Here is a 24,585-nt window from a genome sequence, read left to right on the forward strand (position 1 = left end):
CCAAGTCGGAGTCGGAATCGGAACCAACCCTGGGTCATTTCCTAACCGGAGTTGGAGTTTTAAAACATTGACTGGAAGTACTAGCAGAGTGGCCTCTTCTACTAAACAAGCATCTTGTTCTATCTTTGCTGATGAGGATGAGGAGTTTTATTAGTAATGATATGTTAATGTAGCCATAATTGTCTTTAGCTCATGTTTTATTTCAGTTTTAGCACCTATGTCATATAGCCTCACATATAAAGGTTGATTTTAGAGTTTTGGATGTAAAGCCTCATCTATAAAGGCTATTTTTGGATATTTGCATCATGTAACCATCTGTTGGAGTTGATATAAATTTGGATTTCCTTCTAAAATATCATTTACATGTCTCATTCTTTCTTTTCTTGCAGAAAAATGTGTTATTTAATATTGACTATTTATAGATATATATATATATATATACATACATACATACATATATATATATGACGTTTCGGCCACGTTATCATTTTTCAGGGGTTGCATTTTTGGTCGTCCCCGTTTCAGAAACTTCTAAACGTTTCGGCACTTCATGCTAATTAGGTCTCAAGTGATCACCATCCTCATCTAGGCTCTGGAACCAGGCAACGCCCATCAAGAACGTACAAGGCCAGCCTAGGGGTACCCTAGGTCCACAGGGGCACATCATCAATTATGCCAACAACCGAACTTCTTTGCTCAACATTTCAACATATAGAGGTGTAAAATGGGTCATACATCCATGTGGAGGCTACCCTAGGGCCAACGCTCATCTCTAGAGGAAACACTATGGTTGCAAGGGTACAAGTGCTCTTATCGTGAGCTAGACGTCCTCTTCAATGTGCTACAAAAGGGTCAAGCCATCCCTTAAGGGCTATCCAATGCATCTAAGATAAACCACATGAAACATGCCCTCAAGATCAAGTGAGATCAACATCAATAGGTAAAGAAACAAAAAAAAGTATCATAGTGGGGTCAGATTTAATGTTAGGAGAACAAAAATACTCCACACATGCCTTGCCTTCAATTGTCTTTCTAGATGATGATTTGTAAACAAGTTACCACACTTATATTTGAGACAAGAATCCAATTAGCCCTATTAAGTGCTTCCAACCCCAAGGGGAAGGGAAATTCCTAGGAAGGCTCATTAATCCTTAGGTGCATGTGACAATGATGCTAATGGAATGGGAAAGACTTCAAGGAAGATGTCATAGTCATGGTACCAACTGAATGGGGTCCAACATCTTGAGTGCAATGATGTGAAGAAAGAGCAATCATGAGGCCCTGAGTTACCCCTTTCCTTGGCATATTTTTACCACCCTTGTGGTGTGCCTTTTACTTTGATGATTTTCTTTTTGTTTCTTGCTTAGCTTGGGTAACTAGCTTGCTTAATGCTTCCCAATACCCCTTACAGATGTAGAGGTTCATTGCCCATTAGGGTTGGGACATTCATAAGTTCCTTTTATTCAGATAGAGCATAATATGCTAGGAATTAGGTGATGGCTATGAGGGGGGTAAAGCTCAAGTTGGGCTTTTGTCCACGCACTTTAATTTTGTCTCGGCCATCTTTTGCATTTTACATTTTCTTTAATTTGTGGCTATTCATTGTTTTCTCTCTCTTTCAGCTACATCAAGCTCTTAAGAACAAAATTTTTTGGGCCTTGCTCAAAGATGAGGATAAGAAAGAGATAGGACTAGTGACAAATGACAACCAACCCAAAGATTGGAGGTGGATACAATGGACTAATGGAAAGTAATTATTATGGATTGCCTTGGGCATGCCATATCAATCAATGCCTCCTATTTTTGCCCCTCTTGATAGTGGAAAGGCAAGGCCTTAGGAAAGATCACACTAGCCTGGGAAAAGGGGATAACCTCCCAAGTGAAGCATAGGAACAAGGATACAATCAAGAGCAGTCAATCATCAAGCTAAACATGTCATCCATATTAGAATGGCCTTAACATTGAATGAAATAATACAATTACAAAAATGGTTAATGTACCTCATAATAGATGATGCACTTTCCTTCAAGAAGCATGCTAGGTGAGGAAGAAAGCACTGACAATCAATAGGGCAAGAAAGCATGGAGAGCTCTGAGGCATAGCTATTTTTAGATCATCAATAGGGCTGCTAACTGGCAAGCTGATCAATCAAGAGAAAAAAATTCTCCTAAGGGTTACCCATTTGGGTGGGTAACACTACCCATCCGCAATCAATATCGAGGGTAAATTCTTACTTGTTTAAGAGAATTCAGAGTTTCCTTTTTTCAACTTTGGATGCTGGGAGTATCCCTCACTCATACATCCCCCCAAGGATCATACAATCGGACGCCCTGATGCATCTAGAGGACTCCGATAACAGGCCAATGCCCAGTTTGCCCCCCTCACCCTCGACCATTAGATTCAGTAGACCTTGGCATCATCTGCCTCATCATCTGATCTCTCTCTCTCTCTCTCTCTCTCACTCTCTATTGACAGATTCTTAAGTTGTCCACCTTCAGTCTTGGACAAACTCATTTGGTATTTTGCATCACCATACCTTTGTCATCCTTTTGTCATGGTTACATACATATCTTCTGATGTTATGCTTATGTAGGTTTCTTTGTTTATATTATTTTAGGCATTTTCTAGGAGCTGCACTCACACTCCCACACTATACCACATTGGTTGTACTCTTCAGTCCCATTGACCAACTTTTGCGGTCACTCATCAGACATTAATAAAATTATAGTCTTGACAAAGAGGTAAAACAATGCAAGACAAATCAGCAAAAGCAAGAGAATAGTGTTGAAGACCTAGAGGAAATACTCTCACCAGTGAAAACAGGGACTAAATAGTATTCAAATACTGCAAAATTCCAAACAGTGACCTTAGGAAATTTATTTACAAAACTTTCATGTTCTGCAAACTGTACAATCTCCAATGTTTTGGAGAGAGGGTAGGAAAGCCAATCATTTACAGTTGAATCCCTTCTGAATTTATGCTGTTCTTGATATGAACTTGTAACAGCTCTGTCAATCACTAAGTTCCAAAGAACAAGAAATGGAATATGTAGGCAACAAGAAACGAAATCTCTAGGCTCCTTCAATCTGATACCCAAATTTTGGCTGCAATCTAGATTCTACACAATGCCAAAATCATCATAGAACAAGAAGATCAGAAAAATGACACGAGAATCAAACTATGAACATAACTTTTATTACTTCTCGTCGTATGCCAGATGTACAGCAATACTAAAAATGACAGAAAACTCCGGGGCCAAACTCACGATACTAGGATGTTAAAATATGAATATTAATGAATTATATGTATGGTAGGTGTAATGTCACATTTGCTCATTATAGAAGAAAAACAAAAATAAAAGTTAACTCTGACAAAATAAACATCAACAGGAACTGAAAACAAATATGTATCCATCACCTCATTTCCAGCTTCTATTACAGCAGCATGCTCTAGCTTTGCAGGATAATCAAGGTCCTCTGTTGAAGGAAAATAGTTTGCAATCTGTAATGCCATCAAAACATTTCATAAATTAGTACTAAAAATTCCAGAATGCCTATCTACACAAAATCATCAATATTAACTGCTCTGTGAAGCCTTGAAAAATGTGCAACTAGTCCAGAAAAGACGTGTAACTTTCATTGCAAAAAATCATCCCCATTTATGTTTGATTTTTCATACAATTTGTATTGAGATGAAACCTGATTTTTATATAACCCATAATAGAAATTTACTTCATCGTTCTCTATTGATGCAACACGAGCTCTCAATGCTTAAAGCAAGTCATTGTCAATTATGCCATTTATGCTTTTACACATATTCTTGCATTCTTTTCTTCACATTAAATAGAAAAGATTCCCTAAGAACTCCTCATTTGGCTATTAATATCGATTTATACTAGAGTCCCATGGCCTTGTCGTTGCTCATTTGTGGATGTTATTATCACCTGTTTCTTTTTTCCCAACTAATCTCCAAGATGCATAGATACTTGGTAAAAAGAATGACAAGACTGTCTTTTAACCACCTTTTATTCCTTGATTTCTTAGAAAACAAAGCTTGAATTTGGTTAAGAAGAGCTTTGCATATATAAACTAGCGATTTGTGTTTTCTTGAATCACAACAATTTGATGAGCACTCACCTTCTTCCTTGTCTATGGAAGCACTCCTTCCTCATCTATCAGCTCTAATGTGTTGTACTATCACAATGCTTTCATGGGTTCCATGAGCCACAAACACATACATAAGCAATTCTCCAGAACCATGAGAAACCTTAGAACATTGTACTATTATGAAAATAATGTATCACCAAAAGCAGCAATCTCTAACCACTAAGGCACCATTTTGGGAAGCCTCTTTGATGAAATCTCCTCCTGCTTGTGGCTCTTCTCCACATGATCAACCACAAATCTCTAACATTTCTTTGTTCCTCACCGACAACGTTGCAATTATGATATTGTGTTTTCCAGCTCTGAACCTTGAAATCTCAATGCACCAAATCACAACAGTGGTGGCACAACATATATCTTCGAGGAAGCAAAACATGCATTATCAGAACACGCAATAAACAAATCTCAACCTTCATGACATCACAAATACCAAGGACTCATAGTCTCTAAGACAACATGCCATAACGCATGCCTAGGATCCCCACAGGTTTTAATACCAGATGTTGAGCTTTAAGACTTGGAAACAAGTACACTCAAAGATATATCAAACAAGGGACATCGGCTGAAAAATACACAGGAATGAAATGATTGAATTGATTTTCCCCATTGGGGGTTTCTTTAGTGTAAAGTTCATTTGGTCCCTTTATATATCTTCAGGAAACCATAACAAATATGTCAAAATTAAATATTCAATTCAACCATATCCACAACTATCTCCACTAATTTATCCATGAAACTCTGAGTTGATTTCATGAAATTCTCATTTCTAACTTCTCTCAATTGGCTTCCTCTTTCATTCATGCGTACACATTGTGTGGTGTACTTCATATAATTTAGACATTATTAAGCAAAAGTAGGAGGTAATCCTTCATATAGAATGTGAAGATTGGTGTGCAATATTTCTTTTGCTAGGGTATTGACCAATGTCGCAAACGTCAACATCGGCATAAAATCGGCAAGGGTCCGGAAAACCAAAAAATCATAAAAATTGAGAAAATATCGGTAAAAATCAGCAAACATTGGCAAAATTAAGATACCACCAAAATATTGGTAAAAATCAGCAAACATTGGTTAGGCCAAAAAATCACGATTTTGTGATTCATGATTCCTTTTCTGATAAAATTGGTGTAAAGTTTTGTAGATGTTCTATGCTAAGAGCAATTTCACTTTTCTCACAGCAATCATACAAGTAGATAAGCAAAATGCAGATAGAACATATAAGCAGATCTTACAGAAGACAAATCAGAAACAAGAAAAATGTATGTGTTTGTTTCGGCGGTCAACAGGATGCTTCAACCAGCAAAGTCTCCTTTGGTCAGCCAGCCCAGCATGTGTCACAACAACCCTCCAACCAGTAGATGAGTCAACCCAAGTCAGTTCTACAAAAGTCAACGCTGTCCTGAAAAGTCAACGCAGGGGCAGCAAGCTAAAAGTCAACACAGCAGCAAAACGGTCAACCCTTTGACCTCGATTTTTGTGCCAGGTAGTATGGCATTCAAAAATCGAACCTCCCACAAGTTTTCAGCTTGTTTGGACCAAGTGTTGACCAAAGTCAACGCTGGTCAAACTTCTGCGAAACCCTAGCAGCAGAAACCCTAGCAGCAGAAAAATCCTCTTCGTCCTTCCCACGTGTGGCTGAAATTCGTCCTCCAGGTAGCTCGTACTTTTTAGGATGAGAGAGGAAGATGTGAGTTGTTTTTTTTGTGATCCAATTCTCTCCAACTTTTCCTGTATATATATATCCATCAATGAGGGTGTGTGACACATCTGTTGGGCATGTGAGCCTACATTACAAAACTGGCTGACCTTTGCACATATAATTTATTAAGAATAATAAATTCAAAATATAAGTTCTGCTCATCGGATTAAGACTATTTTTATATGGATTTTACACCTCTCAGAAAGAGGAATCCAACAAAAATATTAGCCTCTTAATCTGAGCATCAGAACATGGAGTTTGGACCTAGTTGTCCAAATTTAACACTCCCTCTCAACTAGGGAGAACTCCATCTATTAGTGCAATTAACATCGTGAGTCATCCCGCCGAAACTTGCTTTGCTGGCTTCTTTATTTCAGAACAGAAGTGGGTCAGTCACAAAGACATCATTCCCCGACTGACATAATCAGTCCAGAGGTCCCAGACCTCACAAATCTTGATCCCAGATCAAGTGGTTGGACCATGCCATCCTAGATAGAGAGTACGGCAATCTCTGATGCGTCCATCAGTCTTTGCTAATAGTCTCTAGCTTTTCCACACCTCATTGGCCAAATGAGAGGTACTTCCCATGAGCCCTGAACTCAATGGGTAGGATGCATACGGGGCACAGATTAAATGAGTGGCGAACCAGCTCAATAATCACAAGGGTGGGGCAGAAGCATTATGAGTGCTTATAGCTCCGAGAAGCTATCCCCAAAGCCCCCCAGAGCTCCCAGAGCTCATTGTCCAACAGGACCCACATCATAGGGTCTTTCCACGACACCAAGACTCTCACGGAAGGTTAGGAACTTGACCTTCCCCAGGGGCTTAGTGAGAATATCCGCGACCTGCTCATCAGTTCCTATATGATCGAGCCTTACGGCGCCTCGCTGTACCATATCCCGGATAAAGTGGTACCTGATATCAATATGCTTGGATCGGTCGTGGAACACAGGATTCTCAGTCATACGAATCCCACTCTGATTATCACAGAGTATTACAGTGGTATCTAGCACATGTTGGAACAGCTCACTAAAGAGCTTCCTCAACCAAACTGCTTCACAACAGGTCATACTAGCAGCAATGTATTCGGCCTCCGCGGTGCTCAAAGCCACCGACTTCTGCTTCCTGCTCATCCATGAGATCGAAGCAGAACCAAGATTGAAACAGCATCCAGATGTGCTCTTACGATCCACCACACTGCCAGCCCAATCGGCATCAGTATATCCCCGGAGTGTCACACTCCCAGCAGTGTATCTCAGCCCATGGTTTATCGTGCCCCGAAGATATCTCAAAAGATTCTTGGCACCAACCCAGTGAAAATGATGAGGCTCAACCATCTGTTGACTCAAAGTATTCACTGCAAAACATATGTCCGGACGGGTGTTCACTAAGAACATCAAAGCTCCTATGAGTTGACGATACTCAGTAGGATTGGCCAAGATAGGCCCTGCAGCGCTGCCACTCAACTTCTTAAAGTTGAGTTCCATTGGTGTCGACATGGACTTACAGTCCACCATCCCAAATCTTTCCAGAAGCTTCACAATATACTTTCCTTGAGAAAGGAAAATCTCTCCAGGTCTCTGCCAGACCTCCAGGCCTAGGAAATAGTGCATCAGTCCTAGGTCTTTCATCTCGAACTCAGCAGCAAGCTCCCTCTTACATTGATGAATGAGAGGGTCATCACCTGTCAGGAAGAGGTCGTCCACATACAGCACTAGAATGAGAGGCTTTCCTTCCTCAACCTTAAAGTAAAGGTTTGGGTCAGCATTGCTTCGAGTGAAGCCCAGCTTCATCAAGTAACTATCCATCCTCTCATACCAAGCTCTGGGTGCTTGCTTTAACCCATAGAGGGCTTTCTTCAACCTGCAGACATAAGTGTCTCGATCTTGAACTTCAAATCCCAGAGGTTGTTCTACATACACCTCTTCCTTTATTGCACCATGCAGAAAAGCAGTCTTGACATCCATCTGATGAAGACTCCATCCTTGCGTAGCAGCAAGGGCTATGATGGATCGGATGGTGGTATATCGAGCCACAGGTGCAAATATATCGTCATAGTCAATTCCTTCCTTTTGAGAGAAGCCACGGGCAACAAATCTTGCCTTAAACTTTTCAGCACTCCCATCAGATCCATGTTTAATCTTGTAGAGCCATTTAGCGGTGACAACAGATTTGTCCTTCGGTCTCGGGACCACATCCCAGACATCATTCTTCATAATAGCCTCATATTCTTCATGCATAGCATCCTTCCAGACTTGATGCTTGATGGCTTCTTCAAAAGATCCAGGTTCAGATTGTATAATAGTACTCATGGCAGCTAGATACCCTTGGTATCTACACGGCTTCTTGCTTTCTCGGAATGTTCCCCTTGGGGCAGCATGACCCTCAGCATCTTCGAGGGTGTCCCTGAGCCATGATGGCCTCTTTCCTAGAGAAGGGGAAGGATCAATAGGGTCCATTGGCTCTTCAACATCAGGCATAGTCTCATCCTGGGGTTCTTCCATATTTCCAGGTCTTTCTTCATGGTTTTCTTCAGATCTAGGAAGATCTACTACTTTCTTCAGGGAAGCATCTTCGTCAAAGGTGACATCATGGCTTATCTCTACTTCCCTTTGACCAGGTACATAGACTCTATATGCCTTAGAAGTCTCACTGTAACCCACAAACATTCCTTTCTTCCCAGTAGCGTCCAGCTTACTTCTCTTTTCTTTCGGCACATGAAAATAGACAGGACATCCAAAAATTCTAAAATGTGAGACATCAGGTTTCTTACCAGAGAAAACCTCTTCGGGAGTTTTGGAGTCCAAAGCGGAATAAGGGCATCGGTTTTGAATGTACACAGCAGTATTTGCAGCTTCTCCCCACAGAAACTTTGGAAGACCCTGGTCACATAGCATGGCACGGGCAGCTTCCACAATAGTCCTATTCTTGCGTTCAGCAACACCATTCTGCTCAGGAGTATATGCAGTGGTAGTCTCCCTCTTAATGCCAGCTTCTCTGCAAAAGTCTTTGAACTCATTTGACTCATATTCAGTGCCATTGTCAGTCCTCAAAATCTTGATCTTCTTTCCGGTCATATTTTCCACCAAGGCTTTGAAGGTACGGAACCACATGAAAGCCTCATCCTTCTTCTTCAAGAAGTATATCCAGGTTTTGCGAGAGAAGTCATCAGTAAATGTCATATAGTAAGAACATCCCCCCAGGGATGTTCCAGGCAACATACCGGAAAGATCAGAATGGACCAGTTGCAATATCTCAGATGTCTTTGTGACACTTGAGGGGAAAGGTCCCCTTGTATGTTTTCCTTCAGCACAGCCCTTACATACACCTTTATGATTATTTCCAAAATCAGGCATCCCTGTCACCACCTTCCTTGCTTCGGGAAGAGCCTTGTAATGAAGGTGTCCAAATCTTCGGTGCCATAGTTCGGTTTGACGGATAGTATCACAAGTCATAGCTCCCAACGGACTCCCTCCAACCTGGTAGAGTGTACCAACTCTAAAACCAATTGAGATAGCTTCCTTGAAGCTCTTCTTCCACATGAGTACCTTTCCATCAGAGAAAGTTACATTGAATCCTTTGTCTTCCATGGCAGATACAGACACAAGGTTCTTCTTCAATTTGGGTACATAGAGTACATCTTGTAGATGGAGGATTTGTCCTTGAGACAAGTGGAGGGTCACAGTCTCGGTCCCTTTCACAGGATAAGTGGCATTATCCCCAAGGGTAATTTCTAGATTAGTATCCCTTTCAACCATGTCAGAAAGTGCTTCCTTGAATCCGGTGATGTGTCTTGAGGCACCACTATCGATTAGCCAGACATCCATAGTGTCGGGCGGAGATGCAGCTGAGAGAGCAGATATTAGAATATACTCATTTCTTTTATCAACAACATTAGACTCCTCATACCTGGTATTTCTGGTCCTTTTAGAAGGTGGATGGTTTCCTTCAAAGTGAGCCTTCCTCTTTCCTTTGGATTTGTCATTCCTTTGATTCCCATTCCTTCGGTTGTTGTTGTTGTCGTCACTATCAGGAGAATTCTTCTGGAAGGGGCATTCTCTAGCATAGTGTCAAGTCCTATGGCAGGTGAAACATTTACCCTTCTTCTTTTGAGTCTTAGTCCTTCCTTTGTCCTTGGAACCACCAGAGTTCTTCTTTCGGGAATGAGCAACATAGGCAGCATTTTTTTCATTATCAAATTCCTTCATCCTTGTTTCTTCTTGCATACATCTAGACAAAAGCTCATCAAAGTTAGGGATGGTATTATTGTTGAGAATGGTAGTTGTGAATACTTGCCATTCATATGGAAGTCCTCCAAGTGCGGTGAGAACCATCTCACGATCAGCTATTGTCTCCCCAATAGCTAGCAGATTGTTCCTGGTTTCGGTCAACTTCATAAAGAAAGTTTGAATAGACTCGTCTCGGCCCTTCTTCATATTCTTCAACTTGTTCTTGAGGAATAGCACTTGGTTCACATTGTTTACTCGGAACATAAGTATCAGTTTGTCATACATCTCCTTGGATGTGCCTAGTTCAGATATGTAGGCAACCAGACTCTTATTTATGGATTCCCTGATCAGCAGTTTTGCTCTGATTTCTCCCTTCTTATACTTGTGTTTAACAGCAGCAGAGGCATTTGATGGAGGTTCTTGAATCTTCCCTGTCACATGATCTAGGAGATCATGATCTTCTAATTTGAGATCTAATAACATCTTCCAGGCATGGAAGTCATCACTTCCAGTCAGCTTGTCATTCTCCCTGAATTCAAGCTTAGAGGAATCCATTTCCTTCGATGATGATTGCTATAGATAGAGTTTGTCTTCACCTCAGCTCCGATACCATGTAAAGTTTTGTAGATGTTCTATGCTAAGAGCAATTTCACTTTTCTCACAGCAATCATACAAGTAGATAAGCAAAATGCAGATAGAACATATAAGCAGATCTTACAGAAGACAAATCAGAAACAAGAAAAATGTATGTGTTTGTTTCGGCGGTCAACAGGATGCTTCAACCAGCAAAGTCTCCTTTGGTCAGCCAGCCCAGCATGTGTCACAACAACCCTCCAACCAGTAGATGAGTCAACCCAAGTCAGTTCTACAAAAGTCAACGTTGCCCTGAAAAGTCAACGCAGGGGCAGCAAGCTAAAAGTCAACGCAGCAGCAAAACGGTCAACCCTTTGACCTCGATTTTTGTGCCAGGTAGTATGGCATTCAAAAATCGAACCTCCCACAAGTTTTCAGCTTGTTTGGACCAAGTGTTGACCAAAGTCAACGCTGGTCAAACTTCTGCGAAACCCTAGCAGCAGAAACCCTAGCAGCAGAAAAATCCTCTTCGTCCTTCCCACGTGTGGCTGAAATTCGTCCTCCAGGTAGCTCGTACTTTTTAGGATGAGAGAGGAAGATGTGAGTTGTTTTTTTTGTGATCCAATTCTCTCCAACTTTTCCTGTATATATATATCCATCAATGAGGGTGTGTGACACATCTGTTGGGCATGTGAGCCTACATTACAAAACTGGCTGACCTTTGCACATATAATTTATTAAGAATAATAAATTCAAAATATAAGTTCTGCTCATCGGATTAAGACTATTTTTATATGGATTTTACACCTCTCAGAAAGAGGAATCCAACAAAAATATTAGCCTCTTAATCTGAGCATCAGAACATGGAGTTTGGACCTAGTTGTCCAAATTTAACAATTGGGATGTTTGCAACACTGGTATTGACATTTCTATGAGTTTGTAAGGGTATTATCCAAAGCAGTTATCCCATTAAATCAATGCCATAATTGACAAAGGTAGATTCTCTCATATATCCTCTAATCAAATACAAAAAGTTGCACCCTGGTTTGAGACAACAGCAGATATTCAAAAAGTTATTGTACTGCTTTACAGCACATTTCAATCATTTGATTAGGTATTTTTCACAGTTACTAGCCAAGAAATTTTTTTTATGTACACATAACACCAAAAGTGGCTCAAATAATAAAACAAAAAAAGTCTAAAACCATAATATAAAAATAAAGTTGAATACACTGACACAAACTGAGGCCTATTGAGGTATTGCAAAATTATACGGATAAAAAATGCACATACATGGAAATTCAAAGTGGCCACCAACACATTAAAGATGAGAACAAAAGCATCTTTGTTACCATAAATTTATCCACCATGCTTAAACAAGTCATGCTTTCATCATAAAATTACCTCATCGCGCACATGAGTTTGGGCACGAAATGTCAATCGTTCACGTACATCTGCCAAAATACGTAAGACAGTTGGCCGTAATCCAGCAACAGATTCTCCTCGCCGTACTAGCTGCTCTTCTAGAACTTCTGTTTTAAGAATGTCAACCAGCTCACACAGCAAATCAAGGTCTGCTTCATGAATTAGTTTTGGGCGTAAAGTATCATATAACAATGTGCACCTGCAAAACTCGTATTGGAAAAGTCAATGTTCTTCTTCCTAAAGTCACTTGAAACTGTAGCAAGCATATGACCATGTTATTTGTTTCCCGAGGCAGTCTACTTCTCTCAAAGCTTCAGACAATACTCATGTGTAATGTACTAAGACCAGATTGATACATTCAATTAAATAATGAGACAGGAAAAATAAACTCCAAACTTTAACTTCACATGCAAAAGAGATGGACAATACTTACAATGGATCAACTAAGGAAGCCAAATTTGAGCTCTCTGCAGAAGATGAAGGGAAAAAGTGATCAAACAGTTGATGCTCAAGTTGGCATACCTGAAATTGTTGGAACATAAGAAAATCAACAAAGAGCAGTTTAAGATAACCCATGAATAGTTTGTATAGCTTTGTTGTGCACTCCATTGTTGGTTTTTTTTTAAATAAAGAACAGGAATTGGATGGCCCTGAGAATATGTTTTATTTTCATTTTCAGATTTCTTTGTAATCTGATTAACAACTATTGGAAGGAATGTGTAATGCACTCTAATCTCAGGAATGTTGATATTGTTCTATTAACATCCCACAATCCTGGATTAATCTAAAGGTGGACATACCTTCCCAAAATAACCACTTAGTGGCAAAAGTAAGCACTTAGCATGTGAAGCTGGTAGATGAAAGAGGCAATACAAAGGAAAGAAGATCAACAACTTTCTTATTTTCAAATGTTCTATGTATGACCACAAAGAGTATATTTAAAACTACATAAGTCAACTAGAAAACTATCATTCAATCTTTTAATGCCTTGCTAAATGACTTTCCACCCATGATCCTCTAAAAAAACGATAAATTAACACATTAACACATGCCCTAGACATGTTGGTCCCCAAGAGCATGTTGAAAGTAGCGTATTCTATTGTTTCATTACAGTCTACCTAAGCTGCATTTCTACAAAACCATTGGATAACTATACTATGATTTGGCTGCCGTGAGAATTCTGTTGACCAACTATAACAATGATTTTGTAAGAATAAGCTTGTTACCCACTAAAAAGTGGAAGACCGCTTGGAGAAACTTTTCTCCTATTCATCTCTTCTAGCGGGCAGCTTGCATCCCCCGGGAGCCACCTTGTAGCCAATGTAATGTGTCATTCATATCTCCGCTATCTGCATCAGTCACATGCTTCCTCCTCCATTTGTCAAGAGTGTGTGTTGGAAGGTGGGTTTCTGATCAAAATGTACTTTATTCATTGTGCAATCCGGTCCTTATGTTTGTTTGTATTTGGCCATTTTAACATGGATCATGGGATAACTTGGAAGAAAGAAGAGTTTTGACCGTAGTCTTGTTCCCTCACCTTAAATGGGGGTTAATTTTCTATCCTAGTCCAATGGGACCACCTGTAATGGCCCATGGCTTTAGGAAGGGGCACAATTTGGGAATCCATGATTCAAATAGTGTCCTATCTATCCCTTTTCCATACTTATCACCCCCCTCTGTACATTACAAGTCCTTATTCCACCTCCCTTCTTCGGGTCAACTGACCATTGGTTCATTGGGATTTGGCACCCACACATCCTCATACCTTAGGTAGGGGCCTAGAAACACACCCAAGGAGGTTGATGCAGCTAAAAGAAAAGGAAAAAGCATGCGATGGCCACAATAAAAACAAAAGAAAAATCAAAATGCAAAAGATGGTCGGGACTTATAAATTAACACATGGGAAAAAGCCAAGCATGAGCTCTACCTCTATCATATAACCATCACCCGATTCCTGGGAAAATGTTTCCTTGTCTCATAGAAGACAAGGAACCCCTGCATGTCCCAACCCCTGATGAGAGATGAACTACCCCATCCTAAAGGAGGTAATAAGTTAATAACTGCTATACATCATACAAAGCAAGCTCACAATCCTCAAGCTATGAGCAGTAATACAAGGAAAAAGCAAGAAAAAGAAAAAGGCAATATAGAGGGGTGGAAAAACAAAGGTTGAGGTAACTTGCACACCCACGATTGCTCCCTCCTCACATCTATACACCCAAGATGAGATATCACATTATAGTTGGTCCCTTTGACCATGGCACTTGACCATGGATTTCCCTTTTTCCCCATTCTCAGTTCCATTATTATTCACTTGGCACCTACTGATTGAAGGGAGGATTGAGGACATGTCACTTCCCTTTGGGGATTGGAAACACCTAATAGGGTCATCTATTAGTCACTCCTACCTAGGGACGTAACATTATTATGGGACTAAGGCCCCAATTTTGGAAGAGAAGCCACCTATGAAGTATTATTATGCCCATTTCTTTCAAGCTTGGTCCACTTAGATGCATTAATGATTAATGTACCTAATGATGAAAGTTGCAGCACTAGATAATGTGTGATTAGCAGGGGGTTCCATTAATAGGTCTGGGCAACTCAACTAGGGTCCAGGTACTCTAGAGGGCCACAATGACACCCACAGGTGATGCGTTGAGAGCCATGGGACTCTAGAGCATTTTAGAGCATCCTTCATAGCCCACAACTTCTGCACTTTTCCCTATGTTATTCATGGGATGATAGACCTGGACCAACATACCCCCAGCTCACTTAGCACTTCATGAGGATCAGGCAGTTGATCTATGGCCCAAATGAGGTTTGTCTCATACCTTCAGACATCGAAGGGCTACCACCATCTTCAATGTCCTTAACATTGGAGCAGAGACAAAGATTTCACCACTTGAAGACCCGTGAGACCCAGTTTTGTGCCCCAAACCCAAAATTTGGGTCCACAAGATTATTTGCATGGAAGTCTAGGGGCCAAGCCCTAAGGCTTGATTTTAGGGGCCCTCTACACTCACTTTGGCACATAAGGAGCTCAATGCATGCATGACGTCAACATTGCAGACCTCTTATGGGTCAATTATTATGTTTGCACATTGATTACTAGGCCATCCTGTGACCTAGAGTGTTTTTCTCACATTACTTTATGACTTAGAGAAGCTTTTAGGTATAATTCGATTTAGTAGGACTTGTATATATTGGAGATCACTCCATTGTGATCAATCATCACCAAACTTGTGAATGTTGAAACCCTTAGATAACTTGCACTTGCTTCTTGTGGGTGATTTTTGGAGATATTTGGATGCATTTTGATGTATGGAAGTTGATTTTGACATTCTTTGGAGCTTTTTCTTGGTCTAATGGAAGTATATATTGCATATTATCTTGTAAGTAGAATCTATTGTTGAATATCTTTTTCTTGAATGTCTAATGCATAGAACTATTGATTCTACGTTAATTTTTGTGCCCTAATTTGTTGAAGATTAATTTATTGGAGAATATCTAGATGAACATTGTATGCATTACTCATCGTAACATGTAATGAATGTTCCTAGTGGAGTAGTTCACGTTATTCTCTATCAAAATCGATTATTCCATTAAGTGGGTAATTGCTTGAATTTTGATAGCTTGGGCATCAAATTTCGGCCTCCTTAGAGGGAATTAGGCTTATCTTAAGCATCCTTCACTCCATATTCCCATAGGGCAAGGCACTAGTCCAATCACTTGGTGATCATCTCAAAATTTTATCCATAAATTTATCCTCTTAAATTCGGTCCTTTTAAGGCTAGATTAGTCAACTAGGGCAACCTAATCTGCACTATTAATTCTAGATTAGTCAACTCCCATGATTAATTAATTGATCTTACAAGTTGTGTGGTATTCTAGAATGACCTGAACTTTGGGTCGATACATTATTGGTCTAAAATCACATGTTAGTAGTTGAGATAAGGAAACCATGCCAGAACAGGAGCTGCAAAAGGTATTCTATTGCAGTGACTAAAGCAAAGAGTTGTGTGTATCCAATCGTGATGGCAAGACTGATCTATGTGATGTACCACCCCTTGTGGGGTATTGTTGTTGCGAAAATTCTTCATAATTTGTGTGTACGCGCAAAGGAAGGATGTCCTCAATTAAGGGAAATCTTAGCAACAACGTCTTCGTGCCTACACTTCAAGAAGCTATTAAGAGGCTACAAGATTATTGAGCTTTTGTTGGTTGTGCAGCAATGCAAAATAGCAATAAGGCTAGGAGTTTACAGTTGATGCCTATTCTAGTGGATATTACATATGGTCTTGAGTGTATCCTAATGTCTCAGCATGAAGCACATATATTATTGTTGAAGGAGATTGCAATTCCTGTGTATGACCATGTTCTCAAGACCTCTCATGCTTTCAACATTTTGGATGCTAGAGGTTCCATATGTGTTACAGAAATGAGCCATGACGAATTGCAATGTTTGTTGGTTTTTATATAGTGAGAGTGTCTCAGAGGAGAATTAAACAACACGGTCATGTGTTGTTCATAGCAACTGACAAATATGTGCACATATCGAGGGTCTGTCAGAGACATCTCATGTAGTTCTTATAACTCCTTCACTTGTGTTTGATGAAGCACGATGAGCTTATGCCAGACGCAAGTGGGGTAGCCTTGCAGGTAATTACCCAAATCATACAAATCAACATGTGGAGTATGTTGAAGCCCGCATAAAGTGGCGAAGGAGATGGATGTTGGCATGGTAGATCTCTAGAATACTATAAAGAACAAAGGACTAGGAGACATAATGTCTGAGTGACGGATTCCATTTGAGCTCTGTTGGCGATCAAATTTTGCTTGGGCAGCTTTTGAAAGTATTGAAGAATGCTAGTTGGGTTCCAAATTTGCATTGGGAGTCCTTGCCAAATGATTTTGATGAGCATCCCATATATGATTATATACGCCCAATCTATATGCGTCATTAGTAAGAAAGTTGTCAATAATGATAAGCAGATGATACAAGTCAAATGTGCACTATGGCTCTAGTACCAAGGCCTAGTGTAATTTTCTGGTTGGGGGACATATTTAAACTATACCTGTCTAAATCCAAATCCTCTATCCAACATTTGAGTGACATACATAATCAAGAGCGTGGCAAGCTAAGCTCTTATAAAAATTGTAATTGACAGTTCTAACAAGAAACCCATAACTCAAAAGGATTATTACCATGAATGCCTAAAGATTGTCTTGGAGAAACATGTTTGTCTTTCATATATTGAATTTTGTGCAAACGCTGAATGTCAAGATAGACCCCTCCTTATTGTTTTGCATTGTAAAGCAGACCCCCTTTCCATTGATGTCAAAGGGGGAGGATCGCAGTATTTCCATCAATGCCAAAGGGGGAGATTGTTGGCATAGTTTTGATTGATGGCAAAGGAGCAGCAAAGGGTATGGCAAAGGGTGTCACTTAAAGTATGCACCCCACAGTTGCAGTTGATGATATGATTGTTGTGTATGCTTGATATGTTTATATTGAAGGCATGCTTGTGATTCTTGTGTTGTTGATTATTTCTGATGATCTTCATATTGATGATGAGAAAGCTCATCCCTTGGAGGATTTCAGGAACAATGGTTATAGAAAGCATCAAGGCCTTAAAGCCTTCCAAAAAGCAGAAAAAAGGACCTAGAGCTAAGACTGATCCCACCAACAATATTGGAACGGTTCATCTTCCTTTTATTCAAGGAACCACCAATAAGTTAGCTAATATTCTTAAGAATAACAACATATATGCGACCTTTAAGCCGCTTAACACCATTCGATCTTCCCTTAGGTCTGTTAAGGACCGGATCGATCCCTCTAACACTAAAGGGGTTTCCACAAACCCTTGTTCCTGTGGGAAGCCTTATATAGGTGAAACAGGTCGTTCTATCAAACGTGGGATTCAGGAGCATGCTTCCAACATTGTTAGTTTTTGTAGCACAGACAGATATTTTAGTCTTGATTTTTGTGTCTAAGAAACTAAGGTTTCATCAGATACGCTTATGAAACTCCTTAATTAAATTAATTAACCAACATTTAATTTTTTCCTAAGTCTAACTTAGGAAAATTGGTTAATTACTAGTAATTAATCAAAGAAAGGTGGGAAAGCTCTAGAAACTCACATGAATTGAGTTTGAGATGATCTTAGCCATTGATAACGATTTAGTCACAATGGTTGGTGATCCTACAAGAGATTATAAGAGCAAGTCGATGGGGATGGAGATATAAACTAGAGCATTGCAGTGAGACACAAGGAGAGTGAGTTCCCTGACAGATCAAGTTATCCATCTGTAGAAATCGAGCCAAAAGGAAAGCAAGAGTGACATTAGGGGAGCAGCAACAGAGTATTCCAACAAATATTCCCAGCAGCAGAGCAAGGAGGCCGAAATATTTCTGCAGGAAGGTCGAACAACCAGTGCGAGTTGCCAAAAGAGGGTTTGAGTGTTGTTGGAGATCAAATCGAGCTCCAGAAGGCCAAGTGAATTTATTCCAATGGCAGAAGGAGGCAAGACGGCTCATTTGGAGCCAGCTAGAAAGTCATACAAATTTTCCTAGGCCAAGCAGTGTGAATCCTTGGAGGTTGAGTTTCTCAGTGGGGTTCGAGCAGGTCAAAGGGAGGCCGAGATAATTTGCAGAAGGGAGAAAATTTCTCCAAAATTATTTTCCTAGATTATTTTGTTGGAGGATATTGTACTCCAGATATTGTACTCAGAATTCGTACTCTTGCATAATAAAAAATAAACCCTCATCTGTTGCACCAGTTTTCCCTATTGGGTTTTTCCGGAGACTTTTGTCCAAAAATATTGGTGTCATTTTATTATGTGTGTGCATCTATTTTCTCAGTTCCAATTTATTTTTCGGAGTAGAATTTTATTGTGAAGAATTACAGTGTGATTTATTCATTGTTTGTCGTAGCAAATAAACTGCATAATTAATCGGTTAGAAGAATAAATTTCCAGTTGTTGCATTTCAAGGAATTTTCACATGGAATCAAAGTTATTTTGATCAGATCAAAGGTTTGGTAGCGAGAGGAAGAAAATTTTGCAGATTCAAAAGGAGATTTGAAGCATAATTTCTCAAATCTGTGCAAGCCACCAAGGAGTGTGAATTACAAGGGCAAAGGGTTCGATGTTCAGTTGCAGTGAGCAGAAAATGTCGATCAACCTCAATGGAAAAAACTTGCAATTGTCGATTTGTCGGATGGAGGGTTTCGGTGAGCAGATCAGTGAGTTCATTGAGCAGATCTTGGTGCAATTGATTTGTCGTAGGTTTTGTTGTCACAAATCAATGCTGAGTGGAAGCGAAAAGGCACACAGAAATTATACTCAGGATGTCTTCCGTAGATTTATTAGATTCCTCTAGTATGGTCGTAGAAAGGCTTGACATTTAGGAAGCAACATTTGTCTTCCAAATTGGAGGACAAATTTGCTCAGATAGCTTGCCTCTCTAGCTCAACTTCCTAGGGAGTCTGGTATATAGACAGTGGAGCGTCAACTCATATGACAGGAGTTAGAGAGTACTTCTCTAACTACAAGGAGAAGCAAATGGACTTCCTAATTCAGATGGGAAACAAGAGTAAATGTACTCCAGTTGGAGTAGGTACCATTGAGATTCAAGGGGAGTCGGAAGCAAGCACCAATGTTATAGATGTGTTTCATGTGCCCGGCTTAGGTATGAACCTTATTTCAGTATCCCAACTACAAGATAAGGGATAAAATGTCCACTTTGTAGGGAAGAAGGTGTTCATTAAACAGCATCGCTTGAAGGAGAGGCAGATTGAAATTTGTAGCAATAGATTGTACAAGTTGCAACTCAATTATCCAAAGGTACTACTCAGCAACAACAGTGATTGTAGTAGCAGTGGGAGACACCTGAAAGAATTATGGCACAGGAGAATAGGACATCTACACCATGGCACTTAAATGGTCAAGGAGACAGTGATTAGTGTTTCAGAATTAGGCATGGAACACGATGATGTGTGCGGAGGGTGTGTACTTGGGAAGTATGCTAAGGCAGTGTTGCCAAGAAGTGATAGAAAATCAGATGGTGTGTTACAGCTTATACACTCAAACATTTGTGGCCCTATGTCCACTAGATCTCTCGGAGGGTACGAGTATTTCGTCACTTTCATTGATGACCATTCCAAGAAAACCTGGATCTATTTCTTGAAGACCAAGGATGAGGTCTTCAGTCGCTTCAAGGAGTTTAAGGCTCTCGTAGAGAATGCGACAGGGAAGAAGATCAAGGTGCTTCGCTCGGATAACGGAGATGAGTACACAGATAAAGACTTCACATGTTTATGTGCGAAGGAAGGCATAAGGAGGGAGTGGACAACTCCATATAATCCACAACATAATGGAGTAGCAGAGCGAAAGAACAAGTCTATAGTTGGGGTTGCAAAGGCAATGTTATATGACTAGGATTTGCCCAAGTTTCTATGGGCAAAGGCATGTAACACGGTTGTGTATATATAGAACAGGGTTCCTCACAGGGCATTGGGGAAGATAACACCAGAAGAAGTCTTCTCGGGGAAGAAGCTAGGAGTTAGTCACTTCAGGATCTTTGACAGCATAGCTTATTTCCATGTACCAGATGAGAAGCACACTAAGCTGGATCAAACGGCAAAGAAGGGGTTCTTTGTTAGGTATAGTGAAACCTCGAAGTCATACAAGATCTACATTCTTAGCAACAGGAAGATTATCATGAGACGGGACGTAAAGTTTATGAAGGATAAAGCCTTCAAGAAATCTCGCGAGTTGCTAGCAGGTGATCAGAATGGGCCAACAAAAGCTCCATTAGTCCAGCAGCAGGGGCAGCGACAGGGGTTGGGACAACTGCAAGGACAGTGACAAGGTTCTAGTATAGTTACGAGTACCAGTACATCCTCAATTGTAGGAGATCAAGTGAGTTTGCAACAGACAAAGTAGCAGAGGCAAGATGAGGAGTTGGACGATCCTCCCACCACTAGTGGTCGAACCAGCAAGGAAGTTCGTCAGATATTGAGGTATGCAAAGGAGTTCATTGGAGCTCCTAGGACGAACAAGAGAGAACACAAACAGCCAGACAGGTACCAAGGATTGGTGGCACAGGTTGTTGAACCTTCCTACTATCAGAAGGCCGCACAACATCAAGTGCAAATAGATGCCATGGTAGAAGAGTACAACTCTATCATGACAAATGTTGTTTGGCAGGTAATGCCAAGGCCTGTGGACAGGTCAGTTGTGGGCTCTCGGTGGATCTATAAGATCAAGTACGCTGCAAATTACAATGAAGTGTAAAACTTCTCGATACATAGATATATATATATATATATATATATATATTAATAATTGAAATGACAGATGATGAATGTTTACAATTGGGTTCTTGGCTTATATATCACCATGGACACCCTTTGGGGAAAGGGCATGATCTTATGATCGTGCCCTTTCGTCTAATTAATCCTAAAATTAAATACTAAATAATTTTTTACATAACATTGCCTTCCTCTCGAAAGAATTCTTTGTCCTCAAAGCATACATAACGACAGATGTTGTTGACAAAATGATTCATTCTCCCAAGAAGCGTCTTCTTCGGGTAAGTCCTTCCACTTGATCAAATATTCCAAGATGATCAATGTCCCACACTTTAAAACGTCTTGAATTAATCTGTCAATTTCTATTTTTTGGTGATGTGGATATCGGTATGGCTTGATGTTGACGGGGTCTGACCCTGCCTTAACTTCTATTGTATGCTCAATTTCCCTTTTAGTTGGCATTTTCATAGGTCGGTCTTGAAATATCTTTTCACGCTTTTGAATTAGATCTTGTATCTCTGGTGACTCTTCATTGGTCATATTTGCAGATAACATTTCTAATTGGTGACATTGTACTACATAAGCGGGTGCTCCTTTCTGACTCATCTTCATCATATGAGATGATGATACAATTTGATTCTCTAGTGTTTGGAATCCGTGTAATTTGTACTTCTGGCCTCCCCATTTGAATTTTATAAATTGTACTTGGTGGTTGGCGGCATAAGTACCTAAAGTTCGTAGCCATTTGATACCTAAGACTACATCTAATCCTCCTAATAGAACCGTGAAGAACGGAGACTCTAAATTAAAGTCTTGAATCTGCAATTTGACCTTATGGCATTTCCCCACCTTTTCAATCTTCTTACCATTAGCTACCATCACTTTCATGTTTGGTAAGGGAAATGAAAAAATATTGAGTCTCTTTGCCATGGTTGCATCTAAAAAATTGTGTGTGCTACCAGAGTCGATGAGAACCACTACGTTGTTCTTCTTTATGTGTCCTTTTAACTTTAAGGTCTGAGGTTGTGATATACCTGTCATGGCTGATAATGACACTTGCGGAATACTTCCGTCATCTAATTCTGGTGAGAATTCTGGGGCATCTTCTATTTCTTCTATGTCAGAATCTTCACTGTTTGAATCTTTGGTTGCTTCACAATTATATAGGTTCTTTGGTTCTTTTCCTTTAGCACATCTATGTTTGGGGTCCCACTTCTCACCACAGCATTTGCATTTACCCTCTTTTATCCTTTGCATTTCCACATTAGATTTTTCATCTTCACGACGATGTGGTGGAACATATCTCGTATTATTTGAGTCCACATACTGGGGTATTCTTCGTCTTGAATATGTTTTTTCCGCTTTTGACCAAAATATTGGTTCAAATTTCTTTTCGGTTGTTTTTGCTTTTCGTCTTGCTACTTCTATTGATGTAATGTCATGCATCTCAAGTTCTACTTGTAAATAGGTTTTGAGTCCCGAGACATATGATTGAATTAGACGAGATTCTGATAACTCAAGTACTCGTGTTACTAAGGTCTCCCATTCTTGAGTGTATTCGCCCACACTTCCTTTTTGTCGTAATTTGATGAGTTTTGAAAAGAACTCTTCTTCCTTTACACCTTGGAATCTTTTAAAGAATGCATCCTTAAATTTTCTCCAACTAATGACATGTGTTGTCTTTTTCCACCACATATATCAATTATATGCTTCCCCTTCCATCTTCATGGATGCATGCCTGAGCTTTTCGTCATCGTCATTGATGTCATATATCTCAAAGTATTCTTCTGATTTATTTATCCATGCAACATTGTTTTTTTCGTTTCCGTCGAATTTAGGCATCTCAACTTTTGCCCTTCGTTGGTATGTCACTAATGGTTGAGCGAAAAAAGGGTGTTGATTGGTAAAGGTATCCCAGAGTTGCTTGTTTGTAAGAGTCGCCTTACTCATTTCTTGGTGGGGTGTCGCTGATTTTTTTGGGGATTCAGCTTTTTCATGAGAGTCTGTTGATTTCGTTGAATCTGATGAGTTGTGCTCTTGATTTTCTTCATCTTCTTGTAGTAGTTGTGCGGTTGTATAATTCATCTTTTTACACAGAAGTTTCAGCAATGTTAAGGGCTCTTTGAGATCTACTTCTATTTGGACATGGTAATTTTCCATCTTTATTTCTATTCAATTTGTCGTATCTTGAAGACTTTTAATTTCGTCAGCTTGTCCCTCAAGCTTGATCTGGAATTCATCTAATCCTTTATTGACCTTGTCGTGGTTGTTATTTATCTTATGCTCTGCGTCCACCAATTTTTTTTGGAAATCGGCCATTGTCATTGTCGACATTGAGCGAGTTTGTGGGGGCGTGTATTTATCTGTCAGCTTAAATTTTTTTTTTGAATAATTAAATTAAATTAATTAGTTTAATTATATGACATAAGTTTTTTTTTAATAAATTTAATTAATTAAAATAACTTTATATATATATATATATATATATATATATATATCGATCGTACGGACAGTTACGTCCCCCCTGCCATAGTCATGTCTTTTGAGCAGGCGGAATGGTTTTAACGGTCGACCCTTTGGTGCAAATGTCACCACAGAGATCGCTGCACAGACAGCAATTTCACTGCAGAGACCACCGCATGGAATAGCAGGTCCACGACACACATTTTCGGCGATGGTTCAACATATCAGCCGCAGGTCACCACAAAACTATTCCACGCAGCCGCAGGTCCACCACACGAAACCACAGATACAACGATGGGCTTTGGTATGGAGTTGATAAGGAAATGCGAGAACAGGGACAGGTCCTAGGGCAACACAACCAGGACAACAATAGAATGGCGTAGTGGAGACGGTAATGACTATTTAGGGATTTGCGGAACAGGCAGAGTGAAGGGGTTGGGTTCAGTTGGCGGCCAACAAAGTTACGGTAACAGCGAAGAGATGAGGTCGATGATCGGTGGCGTTAGTGAGAATATGTGTTTTGCAAGCAGAGAATCGACCTGCTCTGATACCAGATGAAGTGTAAAACTTCTCGATACACAGAAAATATAAATATATATATATATATATATAATTGAATTGACAGATGATGAATGTTTACAATGGGGTTCCTGGCTTATATATCGCCATGGACACCCTTTGGGGAAAGGGCATGATCTTATGATCGTGCCCTTTCGTCT

The 24,585-nt window shown here is 40.0% G+C and overlaps 1 protein-coding gene across 2 annotated transcripts in view; it reads right to left on the bottom strand.

Annotated features, from left to right (window-relative positions):
• Window positions 1-24,585, bottom strand: part of LOC149151312 (sec34-like family protein) — a 300,763-nt gene that overhangs the window by 117,326 nt on the left and 158,852 nt on the right. For both annotated transcript variants that reach the window (XM_089439315.1, XM_089439314.1), the window contains exons 15-17: window positions 12,523-12,611; window positions 12,069-12,288; window positions 3,418-3,501 (exon numbers count right to left, since the gene is read on the bottom strand). In XM_089439315.1, the coding sequence (XP_089295441.1) occupies window positions 3,418-3,501; window positions 12,069-12,288; window positions 12,523-12,611 (393 nt within the window). The remainder of the gene's footprint in view (window positions 1-3,417; window positions 3,502-12,068; window positions 12,289-12,522; window positions 12,612-24,585) is intronic.

Source organism: Pinus tabuliformis, chromosome 9 (genome assembly GCF_031772625.1).
Source record: "Pinus tabuliformis cultivar Carrire ecotype Pingquan chromosome 9, CPIR1, whole genome shotgun sequence".
NCBI lineage: Eukaryota > Viridiplantae > Streptophyta > Pinopsida > Pinales > Pinaceae > Pinus > Pinus tabuliformis.